At 38.0% G+C, this 24269-nt stretch overlaps 1 protein-coding gene across 1 annotated transcript in view; it reads left to right on the plus strand.

Moving 5' to 3' along the window:
- The first annotated feature begins 4744 nt into the window (after positions 1-4744).
- The window catches only part of LOC105050679 (methyl-CpG-binding domain-containing protein 9), a 28264-nt gene continuing 8739 nt past the window's right edge, over positions 4745-24269 (plus strand). Inside the window, 8 exon segments of the mRNA XM_010930790.4 lie at positions 4745-5661; positions 9718-10402; positions 10806-11948; positions 12089-12781; positions 17354-17662; positions 18591-18923; positions 22518-22616; positions 23505-23936. Of these exon segments, the coding sequence (XP_010929092.3) occupies positions 5135-5661; positions 9718-10402; positions 10806-11948; positions 12089-12781; positions 17354-17662; positions 18591-18923; positions 22518-22616; positions 23505-23936 (4221 nt within the window). The 5' untranslated portion in view covers positions 4745-5134.

Genomic DNA, 24269 nt, shown 5'->3' on the forward strand with positions numbered 1-24269 from the left:
TGCCGACGGCCGCCCCATGCGGCTGCACCACCCGTCGGAACTCCAAGGAGGAGACTTGCCGGTCCCTTGTTTCGGCCAGGGAAGAGCCCAAAGAAGAAAGAAGAAGAAGAAGGAAAAGAAAAGAAAAAAGAAAAGAAAAAGAAGGAAAAGAAAAGAAAAAGAAAAAGAAAAGAAAAAGAAGGAAAAGAAAAAAAAAGAAAAAAAAGAAAAAAAATAATGTAATAATAATATAATAATAATAAATAGGATTTTCTCCTCTTTCTTCGTGAAGAAAAAGAAAAAAAAAGAAAGAGAGAAAGAAAAGAAGAAAAAAAATAAAATAAATTAATTAATAAATAATGATATAAATAATAAAATATGAGAAAGAGAGTTTCTCTCTCTTCCCTCTCTTCTTTCAGCCTGAACTAGTATTTTCTCTCTCTAGAATTGGACTTTCTCTCTCTACTTTCTCTCTCTAGAATCTTTCCTCTAGATTATTTCTCTCTCCTAAGGTTTTTAGAATTTTGAGAAGAATGATGATGAATTTAAATGATCCTCGTGATGGATTTTTGATCTGTGATCGTCGGACGGTAAACCGACATCCACTTTGATCAGATCAGTATTTTTAGATTTTATTTCTTATGATTTTATTGAATTGTCACATGATAATCTTAACATGATTTGATCTGATCGATCGAATTTATTGAATCATATTATCTGAAGAATTTAAGATGAGTTTTCTCTCTCTAGAATTTTCTCTCTCTAAAATATTCTCTCTCTAAAAAGGTTAGTGAATGGAATTTTTTTTAATAGTCTTGATCTGATTCTAATGAAGAATCCTGATCCATGATTGTCAAACAGCGTACTGGCACCCACCTTAATCAGATCATGAATCTTTAGATTTGATCATCATGATTTCGATCTAGCCATGACTTGATTTGATCATGATTAATTTCACCAATCGAGATATTGGATCAATCGTAATGTTGGATTGTGTCACTGATTAATTCGAATTGTACCTCATGAATTCTCTCTCTTCTAATTGTCTCTCTCTACTTGATTTTATGAAATCGATGAAGAAATCTCGGTCCTATCACTTGAATCCGATTTGATCTGATAGTCAAACTTTGGATCATTTAGGTCATAATTAGATTTTGATTAGATGAAATTAGATGATCGGACCCAATCTAAACCGTTGAAATATGGTATTCGTATTCTTTCTAATTATTGAAATTGATTCTGTATAGGATTGTAGATGTTTGATCATGGGATATCGCGATATGATCTACGAACAGAACTTTTGGAAGAAAATTTATAGAATTATGTAGATTTATTGGAATGCGTTCGAGGTAAGTAATGTTTCACTTTTTTTAGATTTATCGATAAATTATAATATATTTTTCTGACATGATTTGTGAAACGATGCATGAATTGGAAGAATGATATTTTGTTATGAAAATATCTTATTTGAAATGTTATGATGAAGCATGATTAAACATATTGATTCCACGATGCATTATATTGATTGATTTCGATACTACATAATTATATATTTTATTATCAAATTAGAATATGAAATATAATTTAAGAAGAATTATGATATAAGAAACATTATGAATTGACAACCTGACTATGTAAAGGACCCCGCCAATGGGGCATATACGTTGGTAATTGATTTATCCTGAGGGTTTACGTCGCCAGAGAGATCAGCGACAAACCGCCAGAGAGACCAACGGTTTCGAAGGACTTTGCTGCCAGATGATTCGAGCTCACCGCAAGAAGATAGTGGTGTTATGACCTGCCACAGGAAAAATTGGTCATAGCTCATGGTTGACGAAAAGAATTTAAGAACGAAAGAAATTGAAATTGGAAAGAAATTTGAATTTTGAAAAAGAAATGAAATTGGCATGAATTATGTTGCATAATTGAAATTATTTTCGAATTGATGAACTCTATATACTTATTTTCTATAAATGATTATTTATTTAAATGCCTGATGAAATCTGTTGAGAAGTGATCATTATTACTGGGCTGTCTAGCTCATTACCTCCTATTTTACTATTTTTACAATGTTGAGGAATTAAGATGATACAAGATATGAATGGAAGAGTGATCAGAAGCAGAATCTCTATACTTTTATTTTCGGTTGAAAGTCTTATTGAATTTGATGTAAGGCCTATGAATCATTGTTGAATTTATTGAGATATTAAAGAAAAAATTTAAGTCGTTATATTTTAGATTTAAATTGTTGACTAATTATTCCACTGTTATTTTAGGATAGCATGATAAAATGCCTTGCATGCTTATGAAAAAGTTTTCTATGAGTATGCGGCGGTTGCCATGACCCTCCATTCATAATCTCGGATCGGGGGCGTGACATATATATTATGTTATAACATATTATTAATCATGTGATGATTCAATAATAACTTTCAATTAGAGTAAAAATATCTTACTGTACTTTATATTTATATAATAAAAATATTTAATATATTACTTCTATTTATCTTATTTTTTAATCAAAATAAATATTTATATTAATAAATAATATATAATAAGTATACATAAAAATATTAATTCTATAATAGTAATTAATATATTTTTATAGGATTAATATTTTATAGGACTAATAGATATATTTTTATAGAACCTATTAATTATTAATATATTAATAAAATATTAATATTTATTTATATAATATTATATATGATTAATAGATATATTTTTGTAAAATATATTATAAATAATTTGATATTATATAAGTAATGATCTTAAATTTTAACAGAATATCAAATAGATTATTTATAAATATTCAGGATCTGAATCGTGGGTTATCAAATACAGTGATCTTAGATTATCGATGAGTAGATCATCGACGATTCAAATTATTGATAATTTTAAATTATTATTATAATTTTATTTGCATTACCAAACTATATCTAATGGTACGGGATGTGATGTCTCGCACCGACATCTTGGTGAGTCATTATAACTATTGTACACCTACGCCCTTGGACTTTGGTTTTTAGCGGATAGTTACTTGACGACGTCCAGCTCAATGCAAGCTGGGCCTCCTTATAATGGAAAGAAAAACTAGCTCATGATAAGCATGAACAAAAGAGTGGACTGAATAAGTTTAGCCACCTGTATAAGAATTTGAGTTAAATTTAGGCAAAGAACTCTAAAAAATTGATAGCTATGATGTCACGCAAATTAGTGGGACCACCCAGTGTAAGCATGTTGAGAATATGACATGATTGTTTGAGACATTTAATGGCCGAATATACTGGAGACTGATGCAAAATAGTGCTAATGGATTTATGTGTTGCACATGATTTCCAAATCAAACAAGCCGTCCGACAAAGTTGAGTCGCGATGAGAACCAATAAATAAATAAATACATTGGTCTTGTCCAAATAAAAACTGCTTATGCTGAGAAAACCATTCAGTTGACACTTCATTTGATGACTAGATAGCTTGAATGAATATATTATTTTGGAGATAAAAAAATTCTTAAATGATCAAGAGTTTTAGTCTTGGCCTCGCTTATGGATAATCAAATGATTAAGAAATTTTTATTTCCTATCCAATAAGAAAGCATCAATTACGAAGTGGTGTTGCTTTGTGATATTTTGCTATTGTTTATCGCTTTTGCTTTCGCTTTCACCCATTTTTATCATAGCAAAATTTATATTTAAAAGAATAGATTAGTATCAACAATACTCTTATTTATCCCACTGATGTAATAATTCTAGTAGTTAATGATGCGGTAGATTTAGCTTTTTTTTTTTTTTTTTTTTTTTTTTTATAACCTAGTGTTTTTGCCTTTATTTATGAAGTAGAATTGTTTTAAAAACATATGTGTCAAACATGTGCTTAGATTAAAACAAGAAATAATTTATCTTGTTATGTGCATCTTCCCCCTTAATACTAGCTTCATCTGTACAAATTTTATATTGATTTAGTTTTTTAAAGTTACTAACCATTTAAACTAATACATGACTATTTTATTTACGGAATAATATTTTTGTTTAATTTCAAAGGCAACTCAAGAAATTTGGATATAAGAGCTAGTTTCCCATGGACTCCTAACTTCACCCATAAAATTAGAACTATATTTACCAAATCCATTAAATCCCATTCCCATCGCCTTATCATGCCTCCTCGCCGCGTCATCCGCTTCCTTTCTCGCTATCGCCACATCGGCTGCTCCTTTTATCATCACCATTGCATCATCCGCTCCCTCTTTCGGCGTTGCTGTGTCCTCCTTTTCCTCTCTTGTTGCTCGAGATCTAAAATGCCCGAGGCCCAGCCCGACATCCAAAGATATTGGGCTCGGACCGAGGAAATAAGCCTCAAACTCGGTGTGGGCTCCGACTTTTCTATTTGTGGTTAGATTTGTGACTGAGCCCAGCCTGAACCCAACTTGGTCCATCCGATAAGCAGGTCCAGTGCGGCCATTCTGTCGCACTCCTAGCGTGGTTGACCTCTTGCTTGTGGTTGTTTTAATCCCCATCCACCGTCCAACTCCAAACCGGACTCCAACCATGATGGTCCAAAAAATCCGTCTGAACAAACATTTTTGGACCCATGGGTTAAGGGCCAACTGCGTGTCGAATCCTGATTAGCAAAGAAGTCCATTTGCTATCTCAACCACAACAGCCAATCCTACCCTCCTGCCCTTCCAGGTACATCCATTTCGCGTCGCTCCGTCCGGTCACACGTAACCCGCGTGCACTGCCACCTTTTGCCCACCGGTCGCCTCCCCTCCTAACCTTGACGAGCTCCCGATCACCTACCCCTGCCCCAGCACACACCACTCACCAACTCCCACCCCACTTATCTCCACGCGTCCCACGTCACACCGAAACCCTTTTCCTGTCCCGGTTCGCCGCTCCCGGACACCGCTCGTTTCGGCCGCCCGTCCTTCCGCCCAGCACCGCCTTCTACACCACCCGCCACCCCGCTTTTCCTACGATCCCACCGAAATCCACTGAAACCGAGCGTTCTCTCCTTTCTCCAGAATCAAATTCCCTCCTCCCTTTCCATTCGCCGCCACGCAGTTGCCAAATCCCTAGATCCCGCCCCGCCTCCAAAAATATACAAGAATGTCGCCGATACACCCGAGGATGCCCGCCCCAGATCCTCGCCCCTGATGGATCACCGCCCCGCCCCCCTCGTCATCGACCTCAACGAGTTCCCCCCGCCCCCCTGCGACACCCCTCCCGCCGCCCCGGCCCCGGCGGCGCCACCCATCCCCATTCTTGGCCCGCCGGTTCCTCCCGCTTTCTTGCCCTTCGATGCCTACGCCTTGGCGTGTAGGTTCCATGGGAATCTTGCCCCCGCCGCCGGCCTCGCGGCGGAGTTCCCGGGGGAGACCGGCGTCGGCCGGCCCCTCCCGTGTGGGCTCTGCGGCCGCCCCGAGAGCCAGGGCGGTACCGTCGTCTGCGACGGATGCGAGAGGGGGTTCCACCTCAGCTGCGCCCGGGTTCGGGCGCGGCAGCATGTCGCGTTTGAGGAGTGGGTCTGCGCCGAGTGCACCCTGAATGGGGTGCCGAATAAGAGGTGGGCTCTTGGGGCTGCGAGGCTTCTTGATATCAATGCCCTGCCGCCGAGCGAGGGAGATGGGGAAGCGAACACCTCGGAGGAGTTGCACGTCGGCGGAAACGGCGGGCTAAACAGGCATCTTTTTTCTCTTTACTCTTCGTTCATTTGCGAAAGTTTCAGTATTCTTCTGTATTACTTGTGGATTCACAATACTGGAATATAACCGTTGATTGTTGCTACCATGTTTTCTCTGATTATTTTCATGTTCTCCATCTTCTTCTACTTGCTATTGATGGATGCATATCTAGAAGCTTAGAAAGTGTCTTGTCATAAATATAGTAATCAAAAGAGCAAATTTCTATACCCCCTTGCAAGCAAATAATTGGGAGGATCCCATAATGTATCAAACCAGAACATGAATTGGTGAAACTTGCAGTCTCTCAACTCATAATATATGTAGATAAACCTGCTTTCGACCTGGGCACACTCGCAGTATTCATATTAGTTTTTCTATCAAAAAAGTTTTGGCAAATGATGGTTTACGCTAGATCATAAGGATGAAGGACAATGTGGCAGCACTACATCAAAATTTATTGTTTTCCAGCTAATAAGTTAATAACATATTATGACTCTATCTCCATTGCTTAGAATGTAGCGGTGCAAATGTGAGAAAGTGAAAGGAACACAATCTTTTTCTGTTACCATTGGAAGTGCTGCAAAGATCATGAGCGGGAGAGTAATTTTATGATGGGTTTGACAACAAAATCTGGCAATTTCGTTGTTTTGATGCTTCTATGCTTTGTTTCACTATTGTTGTCATGCCTAGGTGATTGGATCGTGTTTAACATGCTGGGAATGCTAGAACTCTGAAATTTGATGGCTTATGTTATTTTGGTGCTTGTTCTCTCATAATCTGGTTATGGGAAGATCAACAAAAAAATCTTATAGATTAGGAATAGGGAGTGGTTATAGTGAGTTCTCAAAGTACTGGAGGGACCCTAAATGCTAGTTATAATGGGTAATTGTTGCATTAAGGCTTCGGTTGAGGAAGAAAGAGGTTTTAATAAGCTTAAGGGAGTTTTGGCAGTTACTAATTATGCTTTTCTGAGTGTAATAGTTTTATAGTTTTTGGTTATAGTCTGCTGACTTTGCTCTATAGTCAAAACTGGTCTTTGGGCTTTTTGGCATCTTACAGCTATTAGTTGATGATGCATCGTTTCAGCTTGTGTTTTACACTACATGGCGGAATGAAGTGAAGCTAACAATATTGTTCTTCATGAAACCCAATATTAATGATTCTTTCCTCTTCCAACATTTCCTCTTCAACCTTAATTTGTGCTCAAGAAATGTTGGCGCTTACTTCTTTGGCTATAGGGTGAGAAATGTACATTCTTGTGTTTCTTTGTCCAAGATAAGTGGGATCCATGAGGGTAGTCAGCTACATGGTTAATCATTTGGGTTGTCTATGGTTGATAGAACTTTCCAAAAATATTAATGGAAAACAAATATGAAAACGTTTATCCTTAAAATTCACCTAAGCAAAATCCATGGATAGCATCAAATTAAAACTATGGTATTTTATTTCCCCACACCATATGCTTCCATTGTGTACGAGCTTCTTCATGAGTTTGCATTTTGACCCACCATGATTTTGAGCCAAAAACCATAGATCTAACTCTAAATATAAGAAAGAAAGTTTACTAACTAAAAAACAAATATTAGTATAGATAAATACTAGCAAACCTTGCTTGAATACGTAAGTGATTTTTCAATCACATGAAATGATGAGGTATTCTTCGTGCAACCACACGATATTACATCTTTTGCTTACTATGTTAGGACATGGAGTTAAGTGGTTGCTAATGATTATTACCTGTGTCACTTGTGCCAAGAGTCATAATTATTGGAAAACAATCTTAGATCATCTCTTTAATTCCTGGATCATTTATAATAATCATTTCTTCTTTTACTATCAAAATTTTTGTTGTCATGTTGCAAGCCGAAGGGTCAACCGACTTGTAGATTTTTGACTATAGTATCTATTAGTGGTAGATCTTGAGCTTCCTCAACTTCTTCTACCTGTTTCATATCCATTTTCTTCATGAAAACCATGAATTCAATGGATTCATTGATGGATTATCGATCCTTTGTTGCAAGTTAGAAATACAACAATGAGGGCTAGCTAACTGATTGTCATGCTGTTGAAACTTTTGGTTACATTTCATGTCCATCAATGCATTGATGCAATGTATGATCAAATACAATGATGATCCCCCTATTTAGATGCACCAAGACTTTTTAATTACTATCATTACCCTAGTCTTCTATAATTTATTTTGAATTTAGAATGATTTCTTATCAACCTAAAGCCTTGTATTGTCAGAATCTGTTTGTTTTCTTGAATGCACATGGTTTCAGAATATTAACTTTGACTGCAAATAAGGGAGACAGAGACTTTTATGTTTTCTTCAAATTCACCCTAATGTAGGATTCAAATATGCCGTAAGCAGAAGAATATAAACTATTTAATTTTTCTGAAAATATTAGGCACAAATCATGAAACCATGGGTTTACCTGGTTTCATCTGAAGGCCCTGAGTTCAAGACACCTAAATATCCAAAAAGCTTAGTAAAATAAGCAAATATAGCAAAAGAGGAGAAAGAGTAGGATAGAGTTGTGTGCATGACATCTTGGAGAGGGAGAAGAGACAAAGTGATGTCCATGTAGGAGAGAGGGAAGAAACACATGCCAAATGGCAAAGGGCGTAATGTATCTGGCACAGAAAAAGAGTCAACTGTCTCAATTCTCCCAATTTACAAACATAGCTTGAATAGACTGGATCTATAATCTTTTTCCATTTCCTTCCTGTTCTTTCTCTTCCCTTGTCCTCTTTTCCTCTGTAGACTGCAGCAATGAATTGTTAGTGCTGCCTTCGGTGGTAGGAGCGACTACATGATCTGGAGGCAGGTAGTAAAGTGGAAAAATGAGGAAGATGAGACCATGAGGGAGGGAGAGAAGGAAGGAAAGGAAGAGAAAGTGGAAGATGAAAAAAATACTAGTTTTGGTGTGCCATGTACCTTCACTACTTACCTGAATGCCTAAATTATCTTTCCTCTCTTCCTCCTTATTCTCTTCTATTATCCCATTTTCTTCCTTTCCTCTCTTCCCCTACAGCACTGATGCAGGGAGGGGGAAGGATTTGGGGGGGGGGTGTGTTGAGATGGGCATTCTTTTGTAATCCCCTAATCTCACCCATTGTTGGGCAATAAAGAGGGGTCCGGCACGTAGATGAGCATGGTAGAGATGCGGGTTTAGGTGATAGGACTCCAGAAAGTTAATTGGAGGAAGCATTAAAGTTACACTAATTGAGAATTCCATGGTGGAGCATTGAGTTAGTTGGTAGGAACATGCATCTTTAGTGAGATATGCTGAAGCTCTAGTAAAGAATTGCATGGAGAGTGACTCGTATTTGTGTTGAAACTTGAAAGTTTACTAATGAGAAAGTAAAGAGTTTAGATTACATAGAATGATGTTGAGATAAGGGATTTCGAAAAGTTTCCACCAAGCAGGCTGTAGCTCTTAGGAGGAACGAATTAGCAAAGGAATATTTTTATGAAACAACCGGAACAGTTGGGATTCAGCTTGTTACTTACAATTTTTGTAATGCTATTGTTGCCACATGATCATCTCATCTCATCCATGTAATCTGTTACATGTTACTCATGTAATGTGCATGCAATCTTTCCAGGCAACCATCATCAAATAATGAGTCCATGTTTATGCTTTTGTTTGTTCAGCATGTTCATCCTAGGGTCATGAAATCTTGTTTATAAGCTTCCTCAAAATAATGCTGACCAAGCCATCTACATCTTAAATAGCCATAATGGTCTAATATTTCTTTAACCCAAACCCAGATATTCCTAATTGGATGTACATCTTCTTCTTTTCTACTAATGACGAAGTCATCTTAATGGTTTTTCATCTAAAAGACCTATTATGAAGTGGAAGACCTTTATGATTTTAAATTCTATTTCCAAAGTTTTTGATCTAAAAACATTGCATATATTACAGTCTTATATTTGTTTAAACTTTTTGCTGACCAAAAATTTTATTTTTAGCCAACTTAGTCTTTGATCAATCCTTTTGCACTTACTAATACAAGTGAATGATTGTGATCTATGCTGCATGCAGAATAAACAATCCTGATGGATCTTCATTTGGTGGGTTTGGTGCATCATTTCCACATTTAAATGTTGGTCACATAAGAAATGCTTTTGATTTAGGCAAGGATACTGAAATAGTAAGTGATGACATGAAAAAAAATTCGGAAGGTGTTTCACACCATGGACTATTTGCAAGTAGAGATTTCGAAGATCCAGTTTCGAGCTCTTCTCTTTTAGGAAGGTCTGCGGTCAATATTGTAACGGTATCAGGTCAGTCACAGGGAGAGATGTTTCTTCAGTCATTAAGAAACTTTATTATGGATAGGGGAGGCTTTCTGGGTGACGGTTGGTCAGTGGAATTTAAAGAATTGGAGAACAGATCTGGTCCATATGCTGTATATTGTGCACCAGATGGAAAAAGGTTTGAGTCAGTGGCTGGTGTTTCCCAATATCTCGGGATAAACTCATTCTTCCCTTCTATGGACATTGATGAAAGAAGTGATGGTTCGGGCACTGCACAGAAGTCATTGACCCTTCGCAGAAGGAAAAAAGATCTTGCCAGAAATTCAATGATAACAAGTTATAATGAAAATCAGGACAGTGTGCAGGTCAGCTGTGGAATGGAGCCCTCATCTGATACAGAGTTCCTGGAATCAAGTTTTGCAAAAACTTCCATGGAGGAGAATTGTGGCAATGAATCGCAAGATGTGACTGTAAGCAGCCACGCATTTTCCTATTTGTTCTAGATTCATTCGTTTTGGTCCTGCTTTCTTCATTCTGTCATTTCAAGTTTAGAATGTTATGGCTTATTCTATATGTAGATATGTCATATGTGTACATCTGCTTAGCTACCTGCCAAATGGCATACATGGGTATACATAATCACATATATGTACTTATACATGCATGCATATCTGTATACCTAGTCATTGTGCATATATACATACGCTATGCATGCACGTAGATATGGGTATATGAGGTGATTATTATTCCATTGATATGTATGTGTATTTGGATAGATAAATGCATACATCATATGTTTATTCCTTTCTTTTTTTAATTAGGCTACAACAGTTAATGCTTGATTTTTCATCATCTTCAAAACTCTCCTTCCAGGTTGGTCTTCCAATTCAATATGAAGATTTCTTTGTGGTCAGTCTGGGGAAAATTGATTTACGAATAACATATCATGACAGCTATCAGATTTGGCCTGTGGGATATAAATCCTGTTGGCATGATATAATTACAGGTTCACTTTTTGAGTGTGAGGTGTCAGATGGTGGTAACGCTGGGCCTGTTTTCAAGGTGCGGAGGCGTCCATGTTTAATATCACCTATACCCAATGGGGCAACTGTTCTGTTTCATAAAAGTGTTAACAAAGATAATATGCCACAAAGGATGGAAAGTACTAGCACGACTGTTGATGCAGATTATGATAAAGATGAAGACATTCTAATGCTGCTATCAGATCCAGATCAATCACAGCAAGACTTGTTATCATGCTTTAGCAGCAATCTTGGTGAAACATCATATGAATCCTCTGTGCAAATTAATATGCAAAAGGCAGCTGTTTTAACACCCGATCTGAATTGCCATTCAGAAAGGTCTGCTGAGGCTTCAGGAATGAGAGATGAAATAGGAGAATTCTATGTAGAAGGAAGGTCATCACAGTCAGTATGGAAGATGGTCTCTCATACTCTTCTTGATGCTTGCCGCGAAGTGTACAAGCAATCAGGCTGTTTGCAATTTAGCTGCATGCACGATGGTAGAAAGCTTTCATCATATTCAGGTAATGGAATTCTAGAAACTCTTGATCATCTTGGTCCCCTAGCTAAATTTTGCTGTTTCCATGGGCCGATTGGTACACCACGAGTAATCCAGAAAGACAGTGAACTAGAAGCTACATGCAAATCACTTGCAGAATGGTTAAACCAGGATAGGTTTGGATTGGATATGGGCTTTGTACAAGAAATTATTGAAAGCCTTCCTGGATCTCATGCTTGTTCGCATTACCAATTTTTGAATGATAGGACTGATTTTTCGACATCATTGACTGTTGCGAGTGGGATGCTAATAGCCATCCAAAAGAATGGAGAACAAGATGGAGAAGAAGTTGCATTATATAGTTTATACAGAGGGCATAAAAAATCTAGGCTGCAGGACTTTGCTGAAGACGACCAATCAAGAGACTACCAGCACCCACCAGGGAAACCTATGAACAGCAGGCTTCCAGCAGAGTTGGTTGGGGATGTTCTTCAGGTACTTTATTCACATTGCAATTTGTTTTCATTTTTTCTCTCAATCAAAAGACATTTATCATATTTAAATTTTGAGCTATGTCTCTTATGTAGCTGCCTTTTTACATTTCTCTTTTTTATTAACACAAAAAAAAAAAAAAGATATGGGAATTGCTGTGGCGTTTTTATGAAATTTTGGGTCTGAAAGAACCTCCATCATTTGAAGAGCTTGAAGAAGAGCTTATTGATCCGTGGCCTATTGGGTCATATAATTTGGAGAAATTACAAAAGGAAATTCAGAAATGTAAGGACCCTGCTTCACAACTAAATAATAGTGCAAATGGCTCAACCTCATTTCCAACTGGTGAATCTGGTCCAGTAGCTCATGAAGAGAGTCCATTCGCATTTATGCCAATTGAAACAGCGTCTGCAAGGGAAGCCGCTCAAGCTAGATTGGCATCATATACTTATGGCAGATGCAATGGAGTAGCTTTGACAAAGATTCATATTGCATTGCTGAAAGTGTTGGTCAGTGAGCTACTTTGCAAGGTTGCAGTTTTCGTAGATCCAAATTTTGATGCTAGAGAATCAAAACCGAGACGTGGAAGAAAGAAAGATGTTGATAACTCCCCACCTGCAAAAGAAACAAAGATCGATATGCTAACTATTAATGAACTGACATGGCCAGAATTAGCCCGGAGATATATTTTAGCTGTCTCATCTGTGAATGGTTGCATGGATTCACCAGATGTCTATAGTCGCGAAGGTATGAAGTTGTTCCGCTGCTTCCAGGGTGATGGTGGTGTGCTCTGTGGCTCACTTTCAGGAGTTTCTTCAATGGAAGCAGATGCATTGGTAAGAGGGCACATTTCATTTTATCTGCCCTTATGTGATATGTAGTGTCTAATAAATTTTCAGTTGAAGCTATATTTTGAAAAAATTGGTGAGTACCAAAATGTGCAAGATTCATGACTCATGTTCTATGAATTCTCTTCTAAATAAACACTCACATTACTGCATGCATTATTAGGTGAGAGCTTTGATGTGCTGTCTGATCTAGAGCCCTGTGCATTGACAGTATATTCAATATTAAGAACTTTAATATGCATTCTTAAAATATTTGCTAGTTTTCATAGATAATTTGATATTTAGTGACTTGTGCATGAATATATTGCAGAGAACAAATATTATAAGCAAGGATTGTTTCTCTACACATGTCGTGCATTGATTGATAACACATTTGAATTTCAGTCATTTTCTATATTGCACTTTGATATGCCGTATGTTATACACATATGAAATATAAGTCATGCTTTGTCCTTTACTATGTGTGGAAGCTGTGTTGAATGCTTCTTTCACTTGGATACTTGGTAAACAAGTGCTTAGGGAACATGGTTTGTCATACCAACCTTTACTAGCCTAACGTACCATACTAGCAAGGTACCGATGTAGTATCAAGGTTCGGTGTGGCACATGGGTCAAAATAGCCTGTACTAGGTGGAATCAGTTAGTTCCATCTATTTTTTTATTGTATCAACTCGGACTGTCCTGTTTTAGGTGGTACTATAGTTGGGTATGAGAAAAGGGCCTCCCAACCTTCTGTTTGTACAAGTATTGTAATTACCATATCGCATTGGTAGGGAACCGGTATAGTGAATCTCATAAAATGAATTAAATTTTATTTGGCATAGATTGTCACATGACCATTGACTAAAGAATCAAGGATTGTAATGTTGAATGATTATCGATGGTTTAACATTAGTTTTTGTTACTAAGAACTGTATGTTTGTATAATTTTATTATTATATTAAAAACCAATGAGGATATCAAGGAATCATATGGCACATGAATCAAAAACTGCAACATGTTATTCAGTTATTAAATAACAATCTATCTAATACATAACTTGATAAATATATGGAAGAGTTAAATGCACAAATATAAAGCTGCATAGGGATATGAAGAATGATGATTGTCATCATATCAAGTACCAAGGACCAATATTATTAATTACAGTGTATAGAGACTGAAAGACTACAATTAGATATTCGTCATATACATCATTCATCAAATAGTACTGGTGGAAAACCGGTCTGGTTCTCACGTACAAAATGGCACAGCGGCCGTCTTGGAGGGAGAGAGAAGAAAGAGAGGAGGGAGGGGGGAAGGGCAGAACGAGAGGGAGAGGAAAAGAGGGCCGTCGGAGGCTGTTCGGGCCTGTGTCGAGGGGCCTGAGAGTGGTCGAGGGCAGAGGAGGGCCTCTGCCCTCCTCCAGTGCGAAATAGGGGTTCGCCCATGTTTTGTCTTTTTTTTTAGGTTTTATCGTGCGAAATAGGCAACTAAGTTGTTGACTTGTCTACTTTATTTTTTTTATCATTTCGGTTGGAGTCGGCAACCAACAAAATAAGTGAATTGCCAACTTTGCGCGATCAAACCCAAAAAAAGGCGAAACAAGGGCGAATTCTTGTTTCGCACTGGAGGAGGGTGGAGGCCCTCCTTCGGCCTCGGTCGCTCTCAGGCCCCTTGGAGTAGGCTTGCCGACTGTCGGAGATGTCACGGTGGCGTCGCCGTTCGTCCAATGGTCTCCAACACTCTCTGGACACTTGGTAAGGACCTCCCCCTCTCTTTTCTTTCCTTCCTCCATTTTTATCGAGCTCGGCAAGAACTCAGATGGCCTCCGGCAGCCTCTGACGGCCCTCTCCCTCTCCTTCTCCCTCCCCCGTTCTCTCTTCCTATCTTTCTTCTCTCTCTTTATCTCCCCCCTTTTTTGCCATATTGGTTGGCCCGGCACAGACCGATATGGATCTGTACCAAATCGTACTGTCGGCTGGCCAGCACGGGGTCTAGTTTCGGTTTGACGGTCCTTGGTTGTATAGATCTTTGCAGGTTTGGAGCTTAAATTCATAAATCAAATGGGTTGCAAATTCCATTTTATGGCCAGTCAATTTTATATACTGTATTCATCCAAATTGAAGATTCACAAATTTAGTTACCTAGAGACACTTGTTACGGGTCACAAATGTCCAGTTGTTCTACACCTCAACCTTGAAAAGCAAAAGCAGGGGGGCACTGCCATATCTAATATATATATATATATATATATATATATATATATATAAATTGAAGATTCACAAATTTAGTTACCTAGAGACACTTGGCACAGGTCACAAATGTCCAGTTGTTCTACACCTCAACCTTGAAAAACAAAAGTAGGGGGTAACTGCCATATCTAATTAATATATATATATATATATATATATTAAAACGGAGGCCTCTGCCAATGTAGGGCCTCTGTTTGACATGTGGTATGCTTGCGGAAGCTCCATTTGGCATGTGGCATGCTCGCGAAAGTTTGCAAAAGTGCTCGTCGCGCGTCGTCCTTGGTGGCCTCCGCCTCTCCGTCGCTCGTTCTCGATGGGCAGTGGCCTCCGCCTCTCTGTCGTCCGTCGTCCGCATCTAAAGACCATGAAATTGGGGAGCTCCTGAAGAAGCTTATCGCGCTTACGGCAACACACCACTCACTTCCGCCATTCTCATCGAAAGGGGAAATAAACAAAAAGATCTACAAAAGCTTCATTGGCTCCGAAGAAAAGGGGGGTAAAAACACCTCCAAACCCTTGCAAGAAGCGAGTATAACTCTTCTCAGCCTAATCAAACTTAAACGCTCATCCAATGCGGCCCTTTTCTGAGCCAAAGTTCAAGAAAGCAAAAGAAATGATAGAAAAGCTTCACCTGTACTACATTCTACCATCCCAAGACTTAGAAATCACTATCTGTCGCCATTTTTGGACCTCCATGGACAGCAAAAAAGAGGAGAGGGCCGGTCTACATTCCCGATCGTGGTTTTTCTCTTTCCTATTTCTTGGACTCTTTCTGCTTTTTGGAAGCTTTGGAATGGTCTGGGGGAAAGGAAAAGGGAAAGAGAAAAGAGAGGAGCAAAGGGTTAGAAGGAGAACGTTGGGAATGGCCGTCGGAATGTGCGAGTTGTGGCGGAGTGAGTTGGTCCCTTGAGGTTTTGAGAGCTTAATCCAATTTAATGTAATATATCTAACCTTCCCCATTTAGATTTTTTTTTCTTTTCATTTTTTTTCATTTTATTTTATTATTTTTTCAAAGCTCATGGGAAAGGAGATCGCATGAGAGAGATTACAGGGGTTTCTCAAGTCCCGACTGCTTTTTTCCCCAAAAGATATGGGATTTTGTGCGAGTTGTGGTAGTGTGAGTTGGTCCCTTGAGGTTTTGAAAGTTTAATCTAATTTAATTTAATATATCTAATTTAATATTTAATATATATATAAATTAAAATAAAGGTATATGTATCGGACTTCCTCCTCCAATCTTTGTAGGTCGGATCTTCATAAGATAAAAAAAATTAAATATCGATTTAAAAAAATTACATCCCAGGCATCACATGGGGTTATAATGGGGTTATAAGCTAGTGGTAAATATATTATTGACACTTTCAGTTGAATAAAAGTTTTGTTTAACACTTTAGGCTAGTATAATCTAGTGCATGGATTCACCTACTAGTCAATTCAAGGGTGTGTGGCTCAGTTCTTACCGTCCATATCATACAGGGGTGCCTGCCATGCCTGCTGTTATCCTGTGTCAGTATGGTGATCTACCATGGCATGTACCACGCCTTGGTAGTTTAGACTTTAACCCTTGATTTAGCGCTTAGTATTGATTAAGTGCCATCGCTTAGACTAAAGTGTCCTTTTGCTGGACACTCCAAAAAACCATGCCAAGTGCTGACACTTTCAGCTGATGTAGCATAATTGTTATTCTTTTTCGAGTGCCTGGTTTGTCCAAGTGTCTAGGACTATTGGCATTCCAAGATTCCTAAAACACTGAAGTTTCTAGGTGCACCCCTTAGAGAGTTGAAGAACATCCATGAGCAAGGCAAGAAGAGAGTTCCAGACTTTGGTCATTTTTAAAGAAATTCATAACTCATGAGTCATCCCAATTGATATTATATTTTTATTTAAATGTACACATGATGCACGTATATCACATAATTTAATTTCATCTTTAAAACTTCTGTGAGTACACTTAGTACATCCACTTTGCTTACCCAATTGGCATATGTTATAAAACAACTAATGGTGTAAATTTGCTAGCACAGAACCCAAAGTTGTATAGTCTTTTGAGTTTTGACTGAGCAAGCAATATTCTGATATTAAGAAGTGCCTAACGATGAGAGCTGGCTCCATGCATGACATCTATGAATCACCCATAGATTTTCTTGGAACAACTTTTGAGGTCTCCGATTTGACCCTGTGACTTGTCACAATTTTTTAAATTTATGTTTAATATATATGCAGTAAATCCGGTATTCTGAATGGATTGGTCAGTGTTTGAGTTTATGGTTAAGAATCTTTAGCAGATTAGATTGAAATTGTTGAAACTAAAATTTTTGATTCTCAGCTGCTTGCGGAAGCTGAAAGACAAATATCTGGTCATATGAAGCGGGATAATGAAGTTTTGCCTGTGGATGACAAGGATTTTGATGCAGCAATAGTTGCTTCTGAGCCAGCTGTTGTGAATAGCAATAGTCTTCCTGAGTGGGCACAGCCTCTGGAGCCTGTGAAAAAGTTACCAACCAATGTGGGAACAAGAATAAGAAAGTGCATCTATGATTCTCTGGAGAAAAATCCACCAGAATGGGCGAAGAAAATTTTGGAGCATTCAATCAGTAAAGAAGTTTATAAGGGAAATGCATCGGGGCCGACCAAGGTAAATTGCTCACAGTTTTATCGTGCTGTAATTGTCCAATATTTGCTCCAAAATTATGATAAGCTTTTTACAAACAGATTTTGAAATTCCTCATCATGCGAGGCAGTTATAATTTTCACTATTATTCTTTTAGTTGTAGACATTTTTAGATAATGTTTTGGAATTGAGTATGTGCATATCAGATATTGTTTGTTAATGTTGTAAATTGATTTTGTTTACTTTTCTTTTCCATTAAAAATCCATCTGTCTTATTTACGGATAATATGATGATATGATATCTAATGCTATTATTTATTAATGAATATGATGTAACATTTAATGTGGAATCTCTAATGCTATCATTCTTGGATTAGCATGATAGAATCATAACATATCTTTGACATTATTGTCTAGTTTAGCTAGGTAAAACAGTATTGAGCAGCATCACCAACTTTTGCATGTCAGCAAGCTATAAGAGAATTCATCTCAAATTTGAGGCACACTTAACTATTGCTACTCTTGACCTGGAGAAATTGTGGTCACAATTTAGTCACCCATTTGACAGTTTTTTTTTTTCTGTGTCTTATTATTGCTAATATTAATTGTTTTCTTAGTTCATTCTACCTAAATAATTTGAATGATGAGCTTGGATATGTTGCTAATTTTAGATCCTTCCATCATTGTATGTTTATCCAGAATTTGCCTGTGAAAATTGCACTTTATGCATCTTCTTTCTTTCTTTTTTTTTTCCCCATGTATCAGCTGTTATTTAGCTATTGTTCTTTCCTCATCGTGTGGACATCCTTTATATGCTTGGTAATGCTGTTGCAGAATCATATTTTTGTAGATTTTATACTTTATTTATTTATTTATTGATTTGGAGTTCATATTTTCTTTAATGGCAAACCGTGCAATTAATCTATTGACATTTCTTGTTGGTTGGGTACAGAAAGCTGTTCTATCTGTGCTGGCAGAGGCATCTGCTGGAGGTCTGCAGCAGAAACCCAAGGGACGGAAAGAGAAGAGTCCGATTTCTCTATCAGATGTCATTATGAAAAAATGTCGTATTGTGCTACGACGTGCTGTTTCTGCTGATGAGGCAAAAGTTTTCTGCAATTTGCTTGGAGCTGCCCTAACGTATTCTAATGACAATGAAGATGATGGTATTCTCGGATTTCCTGCTATGGTTTCTCGTCCTTTGGACTTCCGTGCAATTGATCTAAGACTGGCTGTTGGGGCTTACGGTGGATCCCATGAGGCTTTTCTTGAGGATGTTCGGGAGGTTTGTCCTTTTCCTGTTTTCTTTTGTTTTAGATAGCACAAGTTATTTTTTGGTCGACCATTTTATTATTGCCTTCGATGTGTCTTAAGGAGTGTCTATTGCTTTAAAACTGGTATATAAGTTTTTCTTTATAATGAATACAAATAGCTTCGATGCAGCTCATATTAGTTACTAGGATGGTTTTATACCGCATAATTATTATCTATATCTTTCAACCTTTTGTATATTTTTTTTGTTTTCTGTTCTACTCTTATATGAATTAAATATGGGATATCATAGTTTTGAACATATTAACACAACTGAGAAGTTGTAGATAATTTGATTGACATGTGATATTGCTATCATAAATATTTGCTAAGAAATCGTAGCTTTTTCACAGAGAAATTATGTTGCTAGTTATCAAGGCAATTCAAATTGATTGTTTCCCATTTTTTGATTTTGCAGAAAATGTATATTTTTTTAGCTATAGACTAAATGTAGGAATGCTGCAAATAACCCAACATATACATATATGTAGGTTATTCACATAGCACTCATACACAAGGTTCGTTGTCTTGGTACTAGATAAAGATTGCCGTACCGGATTGAACCGCCCGGTACGGGGCGTGCCGAACCATCCCGGCGGAGAACCGAGACGGTTCCGACATGCAAAACGGCACATGCCGGTGCTGGAGAAGAAAAAGAGAAAAAGAGAGAGAAATAGAGAGAGAGAGAGGGAGGGAGGAAGAAAAAGAAGGAGGAGAATCCGTCGGAGGGCAGTCGTCGGGCGGCGGAAAGGGCTCCCGCGGCTCCGTGCGGGGAACAGGGGCGATCCGCCTCTGTTTCTCGGGTTTTTTTTTAAAAAAGCCTTTTCAAAGTGAAGTCGGCATGGGTTTTGCCGGCTTCACCGGCAAGGATTTTGCCGGCTTCACTTAAGTGAAGCCGGCAAGGGTTTTGCTGGTTCACTTTGAAAAGGATTTTTAAAAAAAAGCTCCGAGAAACAGGGGCGGATCGCCCCTGTTCCCCGCGCGGAGCCGCGGGAGCCCTTTCCGCCGCCCGACGGCCACGGCTGCCCTCCGGTGGATTTTCCTCCCTCCCTCTCTCTCTATTTCTCTCTCTTTCTCTCTTTTTCTTCTCTGGTTCGTCCGTGTTTTCCTTTGTCGGTTCGCCTCGGTTCAGAACGGAACAGAGACGTGCCGTACCGTACCGCCGGCCGGCCGATCCGGCCACCGGTACCGGTTCCACCAACCTTGGTACTAGATCCTATTTCGTTACCATGTTGCTATAGTGTCGGTATACCTGGCACGGGTGTCGGTTCCGTGTAACAAGACTTGGTTTGCCACCCATCTACCGAGTCTCGATTCAGTACTGGTACAGTACAGTGTGCTCGATAGAGGGTGGTATGTGTCAGTACGGTGAAACGTTGCTCATACATGCTACTGCATGACTATATCTGACATCATCTCAGATATCTCCTTTTAAACTGGCAATATAGTTTCACATAATCTCCAACAACCTAGCATTATCTCTCACATTCCTTTTAAACTCTTAAAGAATTGTTGATCAACAGTTAAAGTGCATGGTCGCATGAAAGTGAGGAACTAGTTCTAAAATTCTAGTGCTTGTGATGATTTGTGGTTGAAGACTTGTTGGAGATATGGTGTGATGTTGTGCCAAAGATCAAGAAGGGATGTGTATACTTAATGCGAGCAAAACACCTCAACCTTGCAGTGTTGAAAAGAATAATGGCAGAAAATTTCATGTCACATTCTTGTCAAGTTAAAGGACAGAGTAGACAAAAGCAGTTTCTTGTGGTTCTTGAGCTAGCATGTAAGAGCTACATTCCTCTTAGCTGGATGGACATGATATAATTTGGGGAGAAGATCATGCATTCCAGACAAGATTCTGACTTGGCCACCAAAAGGGCCAGATCTAAACTGTTTAATCTTAAGTGTTTTAAGTTATCCTAGGATTTTTTTGGGTTCATGAGTTTTATGTATTTTTGGTCTGATAGTTAAGGTGAGAGGTCGGATGCAGTTGCTTTGCTTGCATAACATATTTTAGTTCGCAGGGCTATAATTTATCCTTCCAGCCAGACCGTGTCCAGCTGCTTGTATGTAGTCTGCCTTTCCACAAGTTTTTGGCATGAGGGAGCTGCATGACTTCTGTAGTCTGCGGCCAATAAGGTTTGTGGGTTTGGCTTTTGGCTACTGGGAAAAAAAAGGAATAAAGCAAAGATATGAGGGACTAGGGAGAGAAGAAAGGAAAGAGGAGACAGAAAAAGGTAGGAAAAAGAAAAAGATGGGGTTGACTACACACACTCCGTTCTTCCTTTCCCTCTCATATTCCAGTGGTCCATTATCTCTTTCTCTTTTATTTGCAACCATTAGATCATGGATAAATATTAGCTTCTGTGAAGTAATTGTGTTTTGTTTCACGTATAGGGTTCAAATTAAGAGAAGAGGTGTAATATTAGATTCCTGCTAAAAGTTCGCAAAGTTTTCACTTCCCCAACCCCAAGGTTCCTGTCATCATGTCTAGGTTTATTGCTTTTAAAGTGAGTTTTGGGGAAGCCTCCAGAACACAGAAAGCCTCCAGACACCATAACATTTTGCAAATAAAACAAAAGTTTGATATGTATTGCTGTTTAACTTATATCTCAACTTAATGGTAACAACCTGGAAGGTCATCCGTTTCACTCTTATCTTGCAATTTCTTAGGACCCACTCTTGAGATCCGATCCGCCATCAAAATCTGGTTTAGACCTTGGATTAAGCCTTTTCATAACTTTCTGCACCACCTTCATAAAGCTTAATTGGGCCTATCCTTTTTCTTGGTCCTTCTATTGTTATTTGTTCCTCTTCTAAATGGAGTCTCCCCTGATCCAAGCTATATAGCAAACCATCTCAATTTCCATGCCAAATCCTTATTATTTTCTTCCCTTTTTCTATTTGAGCATTCTTTAATCCTTCTTTTCTACGAGTGTGGATGTGCATGTATGTAGGAAATTCAAATTATCAAATTCACATGCATTTTCAAAGATAATTAAGTGCTGCTATATTCACGTAGAATTTTATTTTCTGGATCTTGAGTTAATGTCACCTATGTCATATGACCATGTTCTTACTGTTTGTTAGGTATATTTTATGTCTTAAATATCTTAGTAATTCAATAAATAGAGGTAGCCAAAACAAAAGAGAAGGTTTTGCCATAATTTGAATTCTAGGATTGTGTTCTTTGGAGATGATTAGTGTCTTGTCATGACGTCCATATGTACGCATTTTATGGTTGCTTGTGTTCATGTATTCATTTGTTTGTTCATTCTCTGTGTTTGTATATGCACTCTTAGTGTGAGTCTACAGCGTGATTTTATTAATTAGTATATATTTGAATTAACTGTGTAACTGATATGTTTTAATATGAGAAATTATTGGTCTATACAGTTGGTTATTAGGTGGTCTGTAATTTACATCGGGACATATATGTATATACATTTATGTATGTGTATATACTCTTTCATATATCCATGCAAGTAATGAGGTAGTTGAGGTGTACTGTTATTGAAGTACAAGTGGCCACCATTATGACATATCTACGTCTTGCTTCTGATGGCAGGTCTGGCATAATATATGTACAGCATATGGGGATCGGCCTGATCTGATGCAATTGGCGGAAACATTGTCACAGAATTTTGAGTCATTGTTTGAGGAGGAGGTCTGGGTCTAATCTTCTAACTTTATAATTTCTTATTTTATATTTGTACTCTTCATACTACCCGCTAATGAAGTTTATTGTAGTCAGTTAGAATTTTAGAATTGTTACAACATTCGGTAAATAATAGAGTATGATGAACAAAGATTGGGTTAGAGTGTGTGGATTATCATTTCAGGGAAGTGAAATCTAGATCTTTATTCTTTTGTTATGTCTAAACTGGCAATGCGATATCTCTTTCTTTGTCATGTTGTGAGACGATCTTCAACTAGAAGCACATTTACAATCAAATTTTGTATCTAGATTAGTTAGAGTGTCTAATCTTCTAACTTTATAATGTCTTATTTTATATTTGTACTCTTCATACTACCCGCTAATGAAGTTTACGGTAGTCAGTTAGAATTTTAGAATTGTTACAACATTGGGTAAATAATAGGGTATGATGAACAAAGATTAGGTTAGAGTGTGTGGATTATCATTTCAGGGAAGTGAAGTCTAGATCTTTATTCTTTTGTTATGTCTAAACTGGCAATGCGATATCTCTTTCTTTGTCATGTTGTGAGATGATCTTCAACTAGAAGCACATTTACAATCAAATATTGTATCTGCATTGTACATGTCTGATGATTCACTAATTCTGAATATTGTTTTTGGTGTCTAGTATTTCACTTCTATAATTTCTAGGTATGGGGAAGAGGGGACATATAAGGACATAATTATATGCAGATAATATATTTTTAACATGCAATCATTCTGCAGAAAATTTTCTATTTATTTTCTTTTTCTCCTGACTTCTCCTCACATGCATATATGTATATTTCTGATGTGTGTGAGTGTGCATGTAAGACTGCTGCTTTTGTACTTTGTTAAAAACTTCTGTTCTGAGTACAGGTGCTCAGCCTGGCTCAGAAGTGTTTAGATCATGCTGGTGCCAAGCATTTTGCTTCCGAAACGTGGAAGGAGCTGCATGATGTTCTTCTTACAGCAAATGAGCTACCTAAAGCCCCTTGGGAGGAAGGAGTCTGCAAAGTCTGTGGCATTGATAAAGATGATGACAGTGTTTTACTTTGTGATAAGTGTGATTCTGAATATCATACATACTGTTTGAACCCTCCACTAGCTCGAATTCCAGAAGGGAATTGGTACTGTCCATCCTGTGTTCAGAGTCAATCTAAGATGCCAGATTCGCGGATGCATTCTCAATTTATTAAACGCCATCCAAGGAGACATCTGGGAGACGAAGCTCGTGCTTTCCAGGAGGCTCTAAATCAGCTAGCAGTCACAATGGAAGAAAGAGAATATTGGGAGTTCTGCATGGAAGAGGTTTGCATATTTCTTTTTTTTCTCTTCCCATTTTGGCCTTACAAATGGTGCATGACTATGCGATGTTTTCTTTTGTTCTGTGACCCTGTGTCATTAGTCTCTCACTAATGATTTGACAAACTTGTCTAGCACTGTAACAAATTTTTTATGTGATATCACTTACATTAGGCATTTGTTTTGTTGAATATAATTTCAAGAATTTAATTTAAACTCTGCAGTCATGTGGTCCCATAAAGCTGACTATATATTTGCATTCCTAATTTTTTTTTTAAAGAGGCGGAAAAAAAACTCTTGTCCTTTGGCTTACTCTAGATTCCAGGTCTGGTACTTACC

This window comes from Elaeis guineensis, chromosome 8 (assembly GCF_000442705.2).
Source record: "Elaeis guineensis isolate ETL-2024a chromosome 8, EG11, whole genome shotgun sequence".
NCBI lineage: Eukaryota > Viridiplantae > Streptophyta > Magnoliopsida > Arecales > Arecaceae > Elaeis > Elaeis guineensis.